General features: G+C 34.1%; 1 protein-coding gene across 4 annotated transcripts in view; it reads right to left on the bottom strand.

Annotated features, from left to right (window-relative positions):
• Positions 1 to 16,437, bottom strand: part of FAP (fibroblast activation protein alpha) — a 44,768-nt gene that overhangs the window by 14,306 nt on the left and 14,025 nt on the right. For 3 of the 4 annotated variants that reach the window (XM_026078090.1, XM_026078093.1, XM_026078091.1), the window contains 11 exons: positions 14,610 to 14,764; positions 13,405 to 13,508; positions 12,939 to 13,074; positions 8,958 to 9,002; positions 7,185 to 7,289; positions 7,024 to 7,094; positions 6,337 to 6,390; positions 5,856 to 5,980; positions 4,567 to 4,614; positions 1,393 to 1,491; positions 494 to 563 (listed from right to left, as the gene is read on the bottom strand). In XM_026078090.1, coding sequence (XP_025933875.1) covers positions 494 to 563; positions 1,393 to 1,491; positions 4,567 to 4,614; positions 5,856 to 5,980; positions 6,337 to 6,390; positions 7,024 to 7,094; positions 7,185 to 7,289; positions 8,958 to 9,002; positions 12,939 to 13,074; positions 13,405 to 13,508; positions 14,610 to 14,764 — 1,012 coding nt within the window. The remainder of the gene's footprint in view (positions 1 to 493; positions 564 to 1,392; positions 1,492 to 4,566; positions 4,615 to 5,855; positions 5,981 to 6,336; positions 6,391 to 7,023; positions 7,095 to 7,184; positions 7,290 to 8,957; positions 9,003 to 12,938; positions 13,075 to 13,404; positions 13,509 to 14,609; positions 14,765 to 16,437) is intronic. The other variant, XM_026078092.1, reaches the window with a different exon arrangement.

The raw sequence follows: 16,437 nt of genomic DNA, 5'->3' as shown, positions 1-16,437 counted from the left end.
TACCACTGCAATTTTTGTTGCCTTTCCTGCCTGCAATACGTTACATTCCTCTCCCTTGCAGGATACAGGATCCTTGCAGGATCCTCTTTAGAAGGAAAATCTGATGAAAGAAACTAGTCTTCATGGTTTACTTTTTTTTTATTAAAAATGAAGGAGGCTTTTATATTTTCCATATTAAAATAGCTGAAAGCAACCATTTCAGACTGCACCATGGTAAACAGAAGCAGCAGCAGAACTAAGAACTTTAAGCAATAGCTTACATATTTTTATCCTTTTTATTTCTCTGAGGAACTAATCCTTGCCACACTAAGATTAAAATCCTCATTGATTTCCATTGGGTTGGGTTTCTATTCCAGAAATATTTAAAAAAAACAAACAAAACAGAACCAACTGGTTTTGCTTTTGCTTGATAAAATGTTGCAAATGTCCCAGATTTCCCTAAATGATTTTTCTGACAAAACAACAATGTTGAAAGAAAGGAAGTCTTACATACACCTGGATAAGCAGAGGATACTTCCTGGATCTATCAAACTGTGGGGGTAGAAGCATTTTGTACCACAGGGCTAGAAAAGATATATTAAAATTATATTGTTAATGGTTAAAATGATTCCTTCAAGCATGATCCATAGTTCGGTGTAATACATAGCTTGGTATAATAGGATATGAAAATGAATCAGTACAAACTACAGGATGCACAAAATGTGAATCACAGAACTAAGTAATTTTTCGTATATAACTGTTGAAGAACAGTTAAAGTGTTCTTCACAGTTAAACAGTAAAAGTAAAAAAATTTTTAAATTAATCTTTAAATTAAATTAAATTTAATTAAAATTAAACTAAAATTAAATTTTAATTAAAATACGTATAAAATATTATTTCATATAATATTAGGTTTTCATTTTTCCAGGTGTCTACAAAAATGCCATTAGGAACACAAATGTTAAGTTCATGATAAATGAGTTTTGGAAACATTACACGGATTCATTGTTATGTTATGATTATTGTTTGCAAAACCATTAATGAAAACAATAGTGTATACAAGTGTATATAATGTGCAACATATGAACAACAATTTACATTTCACTTTTTATTATCGCCATACTATAATGCTTTTATGTGATATTTAAACATTTTACTAAAAGTATTAATGAATTCTTAAAATTTTTGCATTTGTGAAGCAGAGATGTATTTTAACTACTATTTTATTGATGGATAACCTGAAGCATAGATATATTGCTCATTGTTAAACAGAGCAGAACCAAGGCTTTGATTCCTTGTCTGCCAGGACAACAGTTTGTTCTACAGACAGACCCTACTGACTGTAACAAAATGAAGGTAAAACATTCAAATGATACGCAAATAAAAAGTATAATAAAAGTGTGTAATTCTTACTTATACCATCCACTTCAAGTTTATTAATTTCTTCTTTTGGCAGTTTGATCTCTTGCAATGCAGACTGCAATTCCCAATTGTCTTCCAATACTCTGAGCTCTAAATAAAAGAAATGCCCATTTTATCAAATAATTTATTGTTAATTGCTCTTTGTTAATTGAGATCCCTTTATTTTGTGTTATTAGAACAGAAAGGAAATCTGTGAAACTTTAAAAGCAGAGTAATGAAGCCAGCTCAAAAACTTCTACTTGGGCTTGATGATATAGCTAAATAAAAGCCAGGCACTGATATAATAGTGCAGGTAGATTCTTCAGGTTTTATAAGATGTACATTTTGCAATGCCAGTCATTTCACATATTGCCTAAGAGTTAGAGTTTTGGATGTTAGGGGGAAACTCCTTTCCCGTGTAGAGAGTTTATGACAGTTTTGTCATATGGTGAAACCAGGGAACATAAAACTCATCACATCACGCAAAACAGAGTCCGATAGTTCCTCTCTTGCCTACCATGGCATCAATTTACCCTCTGAGAATCCTAGGCACTGTGGTTAGGCCCACAGATGTTCAAGAATGTCTTACTTCTGGGCTAACACAGAAAACTGAGCTTTATTAGGGGATGTGGCAAATCCTTGCTCAACCAATGTACAGCACGTTCCCACGAAGATGCTAGATGTACCATGTAATTGTCCTTAGTAATGGATTAATGCATGCTGTCCTGACTTATACTGCCAAGATACTGTATGCTCCTTTACAGCTAACATAATTTTTAACTCTTTCCATTACTGTAGCTTAATGAATGACATCTTGTCAATCCATATTTCTATTTCTCTCAACAGCTTTATTTGTTCTTTTTTTTTAGAAAGTATTTAAAATTTTTCTTTTAATTGCTTGAGACACAATTTACTGTTATATCATTTTAAAATGAGTACTTAAAATTTAGTGAATTTCCAGCATAGAGCGCAGAACTATATGTTATGAAACCACTGTGTATTACTTGGTTATTTACATGTTTTTCCATGAGTAGGGATGGTCAAAGAATACTGTACATAATGGAAATCTGTGATGTTCAATTTCACTTTCAAAATGAAAAAGAATTTTTTTGGACTTCAGGAGATTTTTCTTCATTAGTTTACCTTTTTTTTTTTTTAAATGGAAACCACTGCCTGTTTCTGTAAATGCTGCAAAAATACACAAAGTACTTCTCTCAGCATGTCTTGAGCTAGATTGTTCTCAGGAAATGCTAGAACTATAACATGGGAATTTGTTCTTTCAAAGTACCCTGACAAGTTTTGCAGATTCAAGTAGATTTTTGTGGCTGAAAGATCATTCTAGCTTTGGATAGTCATCCAAACTCAGCTGAACAGCTTTCTCTCCTTCCCCTCAAATCTCCTGAAACTTGCCCATTACCACAAATGAATTGTAGGCATGGTGGAGGGAGCTTCCAAACCAGTGTATGTCAATTAAACTGCATGCCTCCTACTAAAATTCACGGGTGATGAAAAATCTGCCAACTTCAATGAAATGGATCCAATACCACTCTTTCACAGCTTGCAGTCCAGTTCAAGACAAATACTTCTAGCACCTCAAAAGGGGAGATTATGAAACAAGAGAATTAAGGAATTTTAATACATGAAAGGTAATGTAAAAGGTCAAAGAGCATGAATGTGTTTTTATTCCTGAAAATAACACAACAGCAGAGTGAGACAAGATGGACCAATAGTAAAACTGTTCTCTCCTACAGAGCGGTTAAGAAATGCGTATTTATAATCAGGCACTTAGTTCAGCATTTCATGTGAATCATACTTTGATAAGGAAGATCATAGGAACCCCTAATACACAAGGTCATAATGAATCATGGAAAATAGTGATTTATGACAATGGATTAAATACAAAAGGATCCATGCATTAGCTGTATTTAAACCCTCTGCAAAAGAAATACCAGAAGAACACAGTGTTTTTATAGCACTTAGTACAACAGAAGTCCAGCCTGAGGACTGGGATCCTAGTACAATTGCAATAGAGATGCTGAGCAAACTTTTCCATCTGCAAATATTTTTGAATGGTTAAATACTAAGAGGTACCAACTTCTATTGTAGTCAAATAATCTTATGTTGCAATTCATTGACCTCTACATAAAATAGCACTGATTAGTTTATTTTAATAATATTGATGCATTTGTCTTCCTCATGTTTTTAATTGTATTTACTTGTGAGACAACCCTCCATCAATAGGGCATTGTGGATAAGGGCTGAACTGAGCTATGTAAGGACCCTGGCATTAGAACGTATCAGTGGGTTTCTGCTGATTACTGTGGAGTGAAGGGGGAATGCCAAGTCACTGAAGCTTTTTACAGGACCATGTTGTTTTCATAACATATCAAGAGTGAGAGCTTTTAAAGTTTAAGAAGCATTTTTAGGGAAAAACGGGGGACAGAAAGAGAACTCACTGCAGAGTAACTAACATTTTAATGGCTACAACAGTTCAAATTCCTGCTTGGCCTGGTTCCAATCAGTCCTCACTAACAGCCTACTTAAAGAATGAGGACTTGGAATGTAAAAAAATAGACATTCAAATTACTTTAGAAAAGGTTTTTCATACAAAATGGGAACTCCAGCAAGAGACTCAGAGTCTCTCACTTTTATGATCTTCTGCTCTTCACTGACCTCTCTATTGATGGCTGAAGAGCAAGTCACTGGTCCAAATTCTAATTAGTACAGTACTGTAGGTCTAACTGCAAGCTGTAAATAGTATACTATTACCTCTTGCATGGGGTAGGATTGGTTCAAGAAAAAAAATCAGTCTTGTTCATCCAAATGTGAAAAGGAATAGCTTTGAAAACACAAAAGTTTGTTCTACAAAGTTCTACTCAGTATTTGGTAGACAAGAAGTTGCCAGTGTTCACTGCACCTACAGTTTGCAAACAAGAAAAATATCAGGATGCTACAAAAGTGCCAGACTCAATAATGAAAATACTGCCCTCCATGTGTTCATTGATATTTGAATTGTACTAATTAACAAAGCTAGAAAGAAGCTTGATATTTTATTAATTCTTTTTGATACACAAACAAGAATAAAGGCTTCTTGAGTGTAATCCTAAACATTGCACTAGAGGATCTGCATAGTGAAGATTAATGAGAAAAACAATTGTCCAGAAATAGGCAAGATATTTGCAGTACCTCTATCACCATGGTTCTCAAAAAGAGTAGAAATAGGAATCCCAGGACCTGTCATAAGAATAAAAAGAAGGCTGTTTATAATTTGAAGCCTGACTTTGGTGATAAAGGGTATATCACATTAACTTTGGTAACTGAGAATTATTAAAGGGCTTAGAGTTGAATACAGTCTTATACAAATCTGAATCTTCTCTACTGCATAACCAACTGGTCCCTGCCACAAAAAATGCACCAGGTACTGTGTGTACATAGATTTGTATACATACAGGTGTTGCTTAGCAAACGTAACAGAAGTAACTTTAAATCTATCAACAAACTCTTCCTCCCTAGAGATGAAGTGACATCTGGTTAATACCTGAGATGTGATTACATAAGGTGAACGCAGAATTAACAATGTGATACAGTCTTCTGAGAATATGTCATATCATATTTGTGAAAGTGAGTGGCTTTCATATGGTGATGACCTTACCGACTATTCTGTGCACAAATGATTGAAAGGCGCTATTATTCTGTTACATTTGCTCCTCTGCTTAGCAGAGGTTCTTAGGATCTGTTCAGCTCATCATCCAATGCAGAAGCAGAACAGTAAACTTTATATGAAGTATGCAAAAGGAAAACTTGGACAGATTTTTTCCTTTTTTAGATTATGATGTTATTGTTCTTTGATTACAATAATGGATGAAACCTCAGATCACTGAAATCATCTAACTTACTTCAGCAGAGCTAAGACTTCATCTAATACTTCTGTGTTAGAAGTGTTTTCAATGTCTTTCAAAACATCTTGCTAAATTAAGTTCTTCTTTGTTCCATTATTAAAAATTTTCTCAGGTAGTAACTGTCCAACATTTTGTGGCTGACACAGGTTTTAATCATCTCAACTGGAAAACATGTTGCAGTAGTTTTCCATAGCTGATTTTGATCATCTGCACTGAAAATCAGCATATGTAAGCGTATGTTTCTTAAATCTCACTCTTGCAGCTTCAGGAAAGAGCCTGACTTTGACGAGTCAGCTAAAAAATCAATTTTCTACCATGAACAACTTTGACAAATTTGTTTTTATTTTTAAAAATCCGGAGATTTTTGTTGAAAAAGTAAAAAATAAGTTTTTACATTTTCAGAAACATTTTCCCAAGTTTTTGGACATGGAGAAGTTTCTTTCTTGGAATCCCTCCTGGACATTATGAATTTTCCATGATTCATCTAGCCATTATCTGGGATAATCAGTATTATCTATACCTCATATACATTTCAAAGAATAACTGATTATATGTTTGTTCCTATGCCATACATACCATAACAGATCAAGGCATAATACTTAGAATGTTCACTGAACCTTGCTGTATAATACTGGCATCTCTCTTTCCTTAGATTGCAAGTAATGCATTGTTTCCTGATAGGTCTTTGTCCAATACTGATTCTAGGATGAAAATAAAATAAAACAATATTTATTTTGCGATAAATAATTTCTGATTGGTCTGCCTCAAATTCTAGAACATAGGCACCTTAACCTCAAAATGCTTCCCTCTAAATATAAATGCTTTCCTTTTTTCTTTTTTTTTCCCAGTAGTATACTTAGATGGTATTTCTCCTCAATTCTCAGATATAATTTGATGTCAAGGTTTAGTTAAATTAAGTTGTGAAATTAACATTTTAAAGATCTTTAACTGGCAAAACTAAAAATCCTTTTATTGGCAAACTAGATCCTTTTACTGGCAAATCCAGACCCATCTTCTATCAAATTAGTATCATTCAGATAATATTGATAACACTTACTTGTAAATATTCCTTCTTCCTGGATAGCCTTCAAATTCATTGCTTGAATAGAAACTGTAAATTCATTTACATGTTAATAAATAATCCATAAAATGATGACCTGTGAACCAGCATGAAAATGAAAAGCTTTCTTGGAAGTTAACTTGCACTTTTTGAGACTTCTGCATGTGATGGAAGAGCAAGTTAAGCTTATTAACATTTCATCTCAATAAATCTTAGCTCAAATTCTGACTAGATGACAAATAAACAATATATAAATAGGAGTTCTATCTTAATTCTCATGAACTACTCACTCAAATTACGTAAATTATATCTCTATATATAATAATCTGAATGAGACACCATGGCTAAAATTCAGCAAAATAAAATTGAATTGCTAATTGCATGAGAGTTAACCACAAGCTTAAACTTAAGTACTTTCTAGATAAGAGCCTCTAAGATGGATGACTGAATATAAAAAAAAAAGGGGGGGGGGGAATTTACAAAGGCTCTTCCATAAGAAAACCAAGTTTGCAAACCTGTGCACTGTATTTGTATACAACTTTGCTGTGGATGTGTTGAGTAACTAAACAAATTATAGCTAGTTATAACTCGATGAGTTGACAAATGGCTGATATGTGTGCAAATGATTAAGTGTTGCTCTTACTGACAACACTGATAACACATTCTCTTCTGCACAATACTTACATCGCATCACTTGTTACTCTGAAAATGTATATTGCCTCCCATTCTCCACTTGTAATTTGGATCGCTTTCTCCTGTGAAGCAAGATATATAAGTTACTGAATACAGTAGAATTATTTCAGGAATTTACAGTAGATTAATGTGGACCATTCTGTTTGACTTACCACAGAGCCATTGATGTAATGAATATGCTTATAACCATTTTTATCACTAAAAATTTTGTAGTATGAACTACTGTCTGATGTGAAATATGGTGTTGAAACAAAGAACTGAAACAAAGAAAAATGGTAGATGAAGCATAAATAAGAGTGTCCAAGCTGTCCAGCAGCTTATAGTACACATTAAAACTAGAATCTATTTCAACAGTTCATATGGGACAAATCACTTTGGACACCTGTTTATCTGTGATGCACAATCTTCCACTCAGCGCACATTACAATTTCTAATCTGTCATGTCAGATTTTTTAAGATGATAATACATGTACCTCAAGCCTCCCACAAATACAAGCTCTCTGCTTAATATAAGTGGAATAATTCGCTTGTATATTTTGAATGATCATTCTTTAGTTATTTAAAAATAGGTAATGGTAATTTTTAATAAATAAGTTTCTGAATAAAGCTAGYGTTTGAGAATGGTGCCAGACTGAAAATCCTATGGACCACAGAGCTTGGTTGATTCACTGAACAAACACAGCACTGAGTAAATGGATATCCAAGTTCCCCATTCTGTCCCAAAAATGTTTAAGAACAACTTTTGCTTCCTTTCAAACCTTCATCTCTTTACTAGGATTGTCAATCAAGGACTACTTAGCACAAGTGTGAGTTTTATTTTCCAAATATGCACAAAGAAGAATGACCTGCAAGCATTTCAAACATAGCACCAAATGAGTGCTAATAATAATCCTGAGTGATTATGACTTTTGAATAATACTAACCCAAGCTGGACAAGAACCTGTGACCTCAAGCTAAATTGTCCTGGAGCCTGCTTCTAATATTCCTAATCCTTGAAATCCCATAAAGGCTAATGCATGTGTGCAATTTCACTAGTTCTAATAAAAACCTGTCATCACAACCTCAAGAGAGGAGGCAAAAAAGAAAGGAAGCAAATAAAATGACTTATCCATATAAATGTGTAATCTTCACTTCAAATAAAAACACATCTCAAAGAGCAGTGTACTGAAAATTGAAACTCCCAGTTAAGTCCACTGCAGGACATGCAGGCAGTGTGAGGTTTTCCATATTGAATCTTCGTAATATTTCCTGTCTGAGGAGTAACATAAGTAGTAACATATATGTGCCATTAGAATATACCATTGTAAATACTGATCTCAAGCTCCTACCATTTCCTGCAGCTTTGTTTTTAGTATAAGCTCCCAAAGTTATGTCTCTTCCTAGATAAAGGTTATAAGGTACAGAAAATTTCTTTTGCTTACAGGTAACTGCAGACAAGTATCAACTACCCCTGTGAGAGGGGTGTCTTACATTGAAGGTTCCTCCCTAGGGGAAGAAGAGCAGCACTTAGCATTAAAATTGTGTTCTGAAGGGACATTGCATTTTAGCAATGGAATTTGCATTTTTTGCCCCAGAGGAATTTTATGTTAATATCTATTCTTTACCCCCAAGATGCTTCTAAGAATTACTTTGTCATATGAATCAATCTCTTTCCATGACTTTCCACCCTTCAGTAGAATGCCTAGTCAGTTGGGCTAGGATATACAAAAGGAGACAAAGAGAAGGATTCTTAAAATAAAGCAATTAAGCAGTTACTATGCCTAACACAGGCAGTGCTAAAAATCTCAACCCTACAATGCAATAGATTTAAGGCAGTAGCATTTTCTGACTCAGAAGGGTACTTCATGTTTTAAAACACTGCTCTGAAGACACGGAAAGTTGTAGCTTTTCATTAAACCAAAATAGAGTACAACAAGAATACCTACTCCGCCTGCCCATCCTGTTTGACTCTCTTCTATGTGCTGTTGATTCTGAAAAACAAAACCAAGTGTACACTCTTTAAGAAGTTTAAGAATGAGTTCATGAAATTTAAAAACCTTCAAATAATTTATTCGCTATGTAGCTTCATGGAACACGAAGGTTGCCTGAGGTAAATAACAATTCTATAGTAATACTATTACATTAATTAAAATATTATTAATTTTTAACAGCTATCATCAGAGCTAAATAAAAGTCATTCATTTCATTTCACTGAAATCAAGAATTAACAACTGCTTAATCTCATTAATTTTTCACTATAAACAACTCAAATACTTTCAGGAATAATAATAATATTAAAAATCTGATTTAGATTCTCAGCTGGTTCATTTGACATATTTCCTTTGATTTCAAAGGAGTGATGTTGACTTATAACAGTGGATAATGTAACTATTAGGTACAGTTTTTAAAGCTGAGGCTCAAAATACAATCCACATACTTTGGTATACAAGCTTTAAAACTCGCACAACAATGTAAAAAACATTTTTATCTAGACAACTGCAATATTAAATAGCTTGTCTTTTATCCTTTCCTTTGGCCAATGGAGAATTCTGGTAAACAACAAGAAAACATCCTTCCTATCATCCTCTGAAAAAAGGTAGGCAGTTTAAACCAAATTCTGGTTTCATTTGTTTTAATACCTTTTTAGATCCAAGATAATCTAGTATTTCTGGATTCATATCAAATAATAAAGATCAGAATCTGGTGCAAACTCCCAACAGCATTCTCATTTTAACTGTCCGAGAAGAAAGCTCTTTGGTTATCTTGCATTGTAATAGCAGAGACTTCCAGTCACATCAGCAGTCCCACTTAAGCCAGGTAAAATAGGTATTTCTATTTCAACTTATTTCATATTCACAAAGTGAAAAATATTTAAAACTAATTAAGTGAATAGAAATCTGAGGGCCTCCATTTTTTTGCCATGCTTGAGAGGCATTAAAGGGACTGATTTTCAAGACTTCTTAAAATGTCACAAATTAGGTACCTAAACAGAAGAATTAAAGATTGTCAAAGAGAATGTAGGCATCAAAAAGCACCCAGGTTACCATGTTTTGAGACTCGGGATATAAGTTTACCAGGGCTTAACTCCTTATAATATTCTTAAAGCTGATTTAAAAAATATATACATACTGAGCGTAAATGGAGCAGTTCCTCTTGCAAACTAAAGATGCTTTTACATTTTTATTTATGTTTGACTTATAAAGTTTCTAATGCATTTGCAATACTTTCTAATGACTTTTTCATTGCAGACTGTAAGGTCTTGATTGTCGGATGGAACAAGTGATGTAATACTTAACAATTCTGCATTCAATAAATTTATGTACTTTTTTTAAAGCTTTCAAGCTTTTCTTTATACTGTTCGTTTAATGAAATATTTTTTCACAGTCTGAAGCTCTTTAATATATATTTAACAAATTTGCTTTCTAAACAAAATGTTTTGCATTTCTGATCCTTAATGTAACTTCATGAACATTTGGAATAATGCTTTCTTCCTTTAAGCTCAGTTGCTGCAAAGTGACTTATTCAAGCACAAGTTTTGAGTACTCACCCCTAAGAAGATTGTTTGTTACTTTCCAAGAGCTCCACTGAGCTTGTTTTATTTCTTATTAAGATAAAAAAAAATGCAAAGTATTGTTTTATATCTGCATGCTAGATTTATTTCCTTTTCTTTAAATTAAGGCTCAGATCCTGATGACCTAATACATAAGGATATATTTAACTTCTCTCATATGTGTAGTCCCATTGACTTCTATGGCCTTTTTGCATGTATTAAAGCATTTTTAGAATTTTATTTGCAGAATTGGCATCTTTTTCACAAACACTTATTTACATGCATAGCTTTTACTCACATGAGCAATTCCACTGAAGTCCTGTTGGCTTCTGTGGTCTATTCACATGAGTAAGAGTTAAGCACATTAATATGYGTGGTGAATCCGCACTTTAGTAACATCTTGTAGGTTCTATATTGTTATTATTTTCAGGTACCAAAAATCTAGCACATTTATTGTACATTAGAGTCTCGATTTAATCTGAAATCAACGAGAGAGAAATATTTTTGCCAATGGAAATGCACAGAGATATACTTTCTAACGGCAAATAGAGCTAATGCAGCACTCCCATCTGTTCACACTCTTTCAATTGGCCATTTGTGCAAACTCTAATGTGATAAAAGCATTGTATCACTGTATAAATATAGAATTATAGAAACGTCAGTAGTGACTCCATAAATAAGGTTTCATGGAGAAATGCAATTAAGCAAGGATCATGAACACAGTCCTTGCAAGATGTTAATCACTCTGGTCTGGTTCCAGCAAAGCAATTAAGCACAAGCTTAATTTTAAACACATAAGTAGACCTACTGAAATCAGTAACTCTGCTTACATGCTTAAAGTTAAGCTTGTGTTAAAACTCTTTGATGGACTGTGGTAAAGTCCTAGATCCCTTGTTTTTTTAATGTAAGTTAAAATATTTAGTTATTAAAATGTAGGTTACTTCCAGGTGAGACAGAGATTCAGTGTTAATCTAAATATGAAATGGAACAATTACTTAGGAAACTCATCAACTGTAATAAATTTCTGCAGTAAATATGTATATTGTCCTAGTAAATTCAGGCTGTTCCCCTGTGGAAAGTTACTTGAATGATAATATTTTTGAAAGATCAGGACCCTAGCTTCCTTTTAAAGTAGCAAAAATTGTCATATCGTTGACATAATACAAGAAGTATTTCCAGCTTGGAAAGGCTGTGTGAATAAACTCGGCATTTACAACTTATCAGTTTTACAGAACACTTTCATAAGTGATCTTGGGTTGCCGGGTTTTTTTTGTCATTATTTCCAGGTTTCAGACTAATGCTAGTTTTTGTAGGTGCTCTATAACAACCTCTGAAAACAAGATATACAAACATTACCAATACTAAAGGACAATAAATAAGATCTCTGTACTACAGTTACTAAAAGTCAGTGTTGTCTTTTCCTTTCACAAGCCATATGAAATTTATCAGTGGCTACAGTCCTCAGGCTTTACAAGGTCTTTTAAATAAATACATAGTCAGAAAGACTTATGTATAGAAGATCTATTACTAACTACATATAGGTGTGTGTGTGTGTGTGTGTGTATATATTTAAAAATATATAAATATATAATATAAATATAAAAAAAATATATAAATTTTATTTATATATAAATATATAAATATATAGATACAGGCTACATAAACTCATCCTTCTGCCCAACAGAGGTACCATCCACGAAGGTTTTCCTGTCAACTATCTTATGTGTTGCTGAAAATTTGCTTGCTTTCTCCAGCTGTATGACTTGATATAACAGAATTACTCCCTCCTACAAACATGCCTGACTTTTAATCTATATGTTATCTCAACCAATTTAAAATTCATCATAAAGAACATGATTCAGACAGACTTAATATGAAACTTCTACATAGTACAATGCTATTAAAAAAACACCAAAACAATTAAGATCCTACATGTTTCCACTTGTGAAGATGAGAAAGCAAGAAGGAACTAAGCAACAGTTTTCAGATAAGGTCAATAGCATCCTTGCAATCTTTGTTGCTTTGATTATTACTTAAACTCACTAAAAACATGTTTTGGTGTTTTGGTTTCTTGCTGGTGCAATTAAAATTTTTTCACCCTGCCCCCAGCAATCAAAATTAGTTAAAAGATGAGTGTGATTAAACACTGGAACAGACAATTATGGCAGGCATACAATTCTTTTCTTAAAGAGTTTAGGGCAAGATTAAATACACTTCTGTGAGTTATGTTTTACTCAGACATAAGTCAGAACACTCAAACGAGGGCAACCTGTGTATGACCCGTAGGTGTTATAACACCTATACAGATGGGATTGATGGGATGAGATTAGCAAATGTTAATTCCAGCATGTTAGATTTATATTTCCAACTTTATTACCTGTGGACACTCCCAAGTATTTGAATTTTCTCTGAAGTCACAAATAGCTAAGACTGAAAAATTCTGGATTCTCTTCAGCCATTGCACACAGATCCGATTATCTGTTACCCAAGTAAGCCAAGTAAAATAGTGATCACTAAAAAAAGAAAGAAAAAGAAAGAAAGAGTAGTTATTAAAGAGCAGGAATATAGTAGCATTGCTACTGATTGTTTCTAGCATTTTACTCTGTAGAACATGACAGCAAAACTCTTGTTGTCCTAGGGATGGTTTTAGTCCTTTATAATAACATATCACATGGGCAGACAGAATCAAAATACAACATTTCTAGTTAGCTCCTGATCCATATAGGAGATGAATACGACACTCCACTGTTTGAAAGAGGAAAGAAATTCAGAGGTTCAAGTACTCAAAACAAACAAACAGAAACTTTTTTAAAAAAGAGAAGACGTATTTGAGAGCACACTACCTTGATGCTATCACTGCAGGAACTGGAACCTCCTTAGGACCGAAGGCTTCAGCATTAACAGTGTCTACAATAAACACTCTAACGGTAGGATTTTTAGCCCCAGCCTTAAAAAAAAAGTACCAGGTTATTCAAATCAACCTGTTACCAATTTAAATTAAGGAAAATAACATTTTTTGCAGGAAAGAAGATAGGTTAAGAAATATGCGTTCAGTCGAGCATAATGGAGCAAATCTGATCTTATTTATAAAATCTTATTTATAAGATCAGATTTATAGGAGCTCAGAGTGATACTACAGTGGTAGTAGGTTATTTAACTTTGCATAGTTTCATATATAAAGTAGAAAACATAGTGTTTTAACCAGTCAGATTTAGTGCCTTTCTAGACTGAAAGTGTGGTTGCAGTGTGGATCTTTACAACATACACTACACTTATATTGGCACAAAACTCCAGGAGTATGTTCACATGATTGCAAGTGCTCTTTGACATCCCAGCTGTGAGATAAAATGGGTTAGCTTACACTGATTTTGTGCTTGTTTATTCGTTGCATGTATTATGTTTTTTTTAATTCTCCTCCACGTGTGGTTTGAATCGGCCAATTTTACTTCAGAATTGAACAGTAACTCAGTTGACAGATGGTAACTTCTTAAGACACATTAACATGATCACTTGCAATCATATGAACATGACAAGAGTCATGAGAGATCTCTAATACAGGCTGAAGAAATGCAAACTCAAAATCTTCTTGCCTTAGATCCGGCACTTTGAAAGCAGGTATGATCCAAAGCTCTTTGGGATCAAAAAATGCTATGAAGCATGCCAATAAACTGAAGCTGTCACAGCCATTATTGTGCAAAATAAAAAATACCTCATAATTAATTTAATAAAAAATAACAATTGTATTGCTGTGCATCACTAAGTAAACTGAATTGGAAATGTAAGGCTGGATCATGCAAGCATGCACTTTTGCACACACTTTTTACTTACATGAGTACTTCCATTTATTTCACTGGGACTATTCAAAATTTCTAGTTTTGAATGAATTTATCCCTATTCAGAACTGGGCCTAAATTGGCTTTCTTGAATTAATTTATGCTACAATAGATGTTACCACTGCAATACAAATGTTTTTTAAGCATTATTCACTTTAAAGTTATCATAACTCATTTCTCAATGGAAAATAAGTTAGAAAAATTAGAAAACATACCTTTGGGTATGGGATAATTATTTTTCTAGGATACTGGTCCTCACCAAAATATGAATATTCAATGACTGGTATGTCAGAATCATTAAACTGTACGTATGCTATATATTTTCCATTTGGAGACCACCACAACGCAAATTTTGTTGCAAGCATTTCCTCTAAGAAAAAAAAGGATTCGTTCATAACGGTTTATTATTCTAATTAATTTATCTTTAATCTGTCTTATCATCCTAATCTTATCAACCCAGATATATAAAGAGAGTTATGCTAAATAAACAATAAGATCCTACACCAGATATATTGCAATAGATCTCAATTCTGAAATGGCTTGAAAACTCTCAGAACTGCAGTGCAGGCAGGCAGACCCCATTTAATTCACTGAGGTTTTTCACGGGTGCATGTGGCTAATTTTTTTTTCTTTTTGATGCACTGAAGTGCCAAATTTGCATCAAAATTAAAACTGCCATTTATATTTAATTTCCAACCACTGCAAATGCAGTGGAAGCCTCATTTATAAAGTTCTATATAGCTTCAGTAACGAAAGATCCAGAATTTTGGTTATACCTTATGAATGTGAAATCCAGTTATTGTCTGGCAACTAACATATTTTTAGTTTGTATAGCTGCAGATAGTCTTAAAGGTGGCAAAAGCTTATTTTTAAATGGAGCCACTGCACACATTTCCAAGAGACTTCATATTGGCAAATTCCACAGGTGTATGTTTATTATTACAATATCTTGAATCCTTTGGAGAACACATCTCATCACTTCTCCAGTTTATATCTGTTTCCCGAAGGCCTCGCCATACATGTTATCACTGGGTAAGTCTCATCTGCAAACACAAATTCAACTGCTATCTCTATACAATGCATTCCCAGATCCCTCTCTTTCTCCCCCCAGCCCATCTCCCTCTCTCTCTCTCCATCTCGCTCTACCTCCCTCTCTCCTTCTCCCTCTCCCTTCTGGCCCCCAGATAATTTTTCTGTTCAAGACAAAATATAACCTCCTCTCTCTGCCAATACCTCATATTCCTCTCTGGCTGCCAACGACGACATGACCCTTTCACTCTTCTCTGGTCAGCCTCACTAACTCTCCCTTTTTTATAGCAGTAAAAGTATCATGTCCTACAAAGTGCTTCACAGTTTGCTCCTATTCCAGCTCTCCTCTCACATTGATTAAGGACAGGTTGACTCTAATCAATTCATGGTGCCGATCTCCATCACTCACTGGCCGTATTTTCAGACACGTTCTTTTAAACACATTTTATCCCATGCTGCCTCCAAGCTTGGGAAGACCTGCCTGTAAGCATCTAAAAAACTTAATCCAAATTCTACCTTTGCCACAAAGCTGAAGAAAACTCATTAGCACATTAGCAACCTAATCACCATTAACAGTTGCCTACTGTGCTGATAGATACTGTTCCATGATTTCTTGGGCTCTGCACAGACTGCCTGGGCCTTCCTGTTGTCCTCTGTCTAAGCTTCCTGAGGCAGGCATGACCTCTCTTCTCTGTGTGATGTACAGCACTTAATGCAATGTTGCCCATGAGCTGTGCTCATAGGTGCAATGAGGACGTGCAGAGCAACAAGAAAACATGCCATGGATGGGGACTAGTCATATGATGTGAAAGAAAAAAATCCTTGTAACCTGAATTTATTACCCTTAACTTTTGAATGTTCCCTTGCTCCTTTGCAACAGAGATTAGAGAAGAGGTAACAATTAGCATACACCCACATTTAAGATCATTTCAAATCAATGTGATTCCCTTCTCATCCTCCCTCACCCCAAAATAAGACGTCATCGCCAGTTCTTAGTAATCTTAACATGGTAAA

Source organism: Apteryx rowi, unplaced genomic scaffold, assembly GCF_003343035.1.
Source record: "Apteryx rowi isolate R43461 unplaced genomic scaffold, aptRow1 scaffold_47, whole genome shotgun sequence".
NCBI classification, from domain to species: domain Eukaryota; kingdom Metazoa; phylum Chordata; class Aves; order Apterygiformes; family Apterygidae; genus Apteryx; species Apteryx rowi.
The sequence above is the reverse complement of the archived record's forward strand: the minus strand, read 5'-3'. Positions and strand labels throughout refer to the sequence as shown.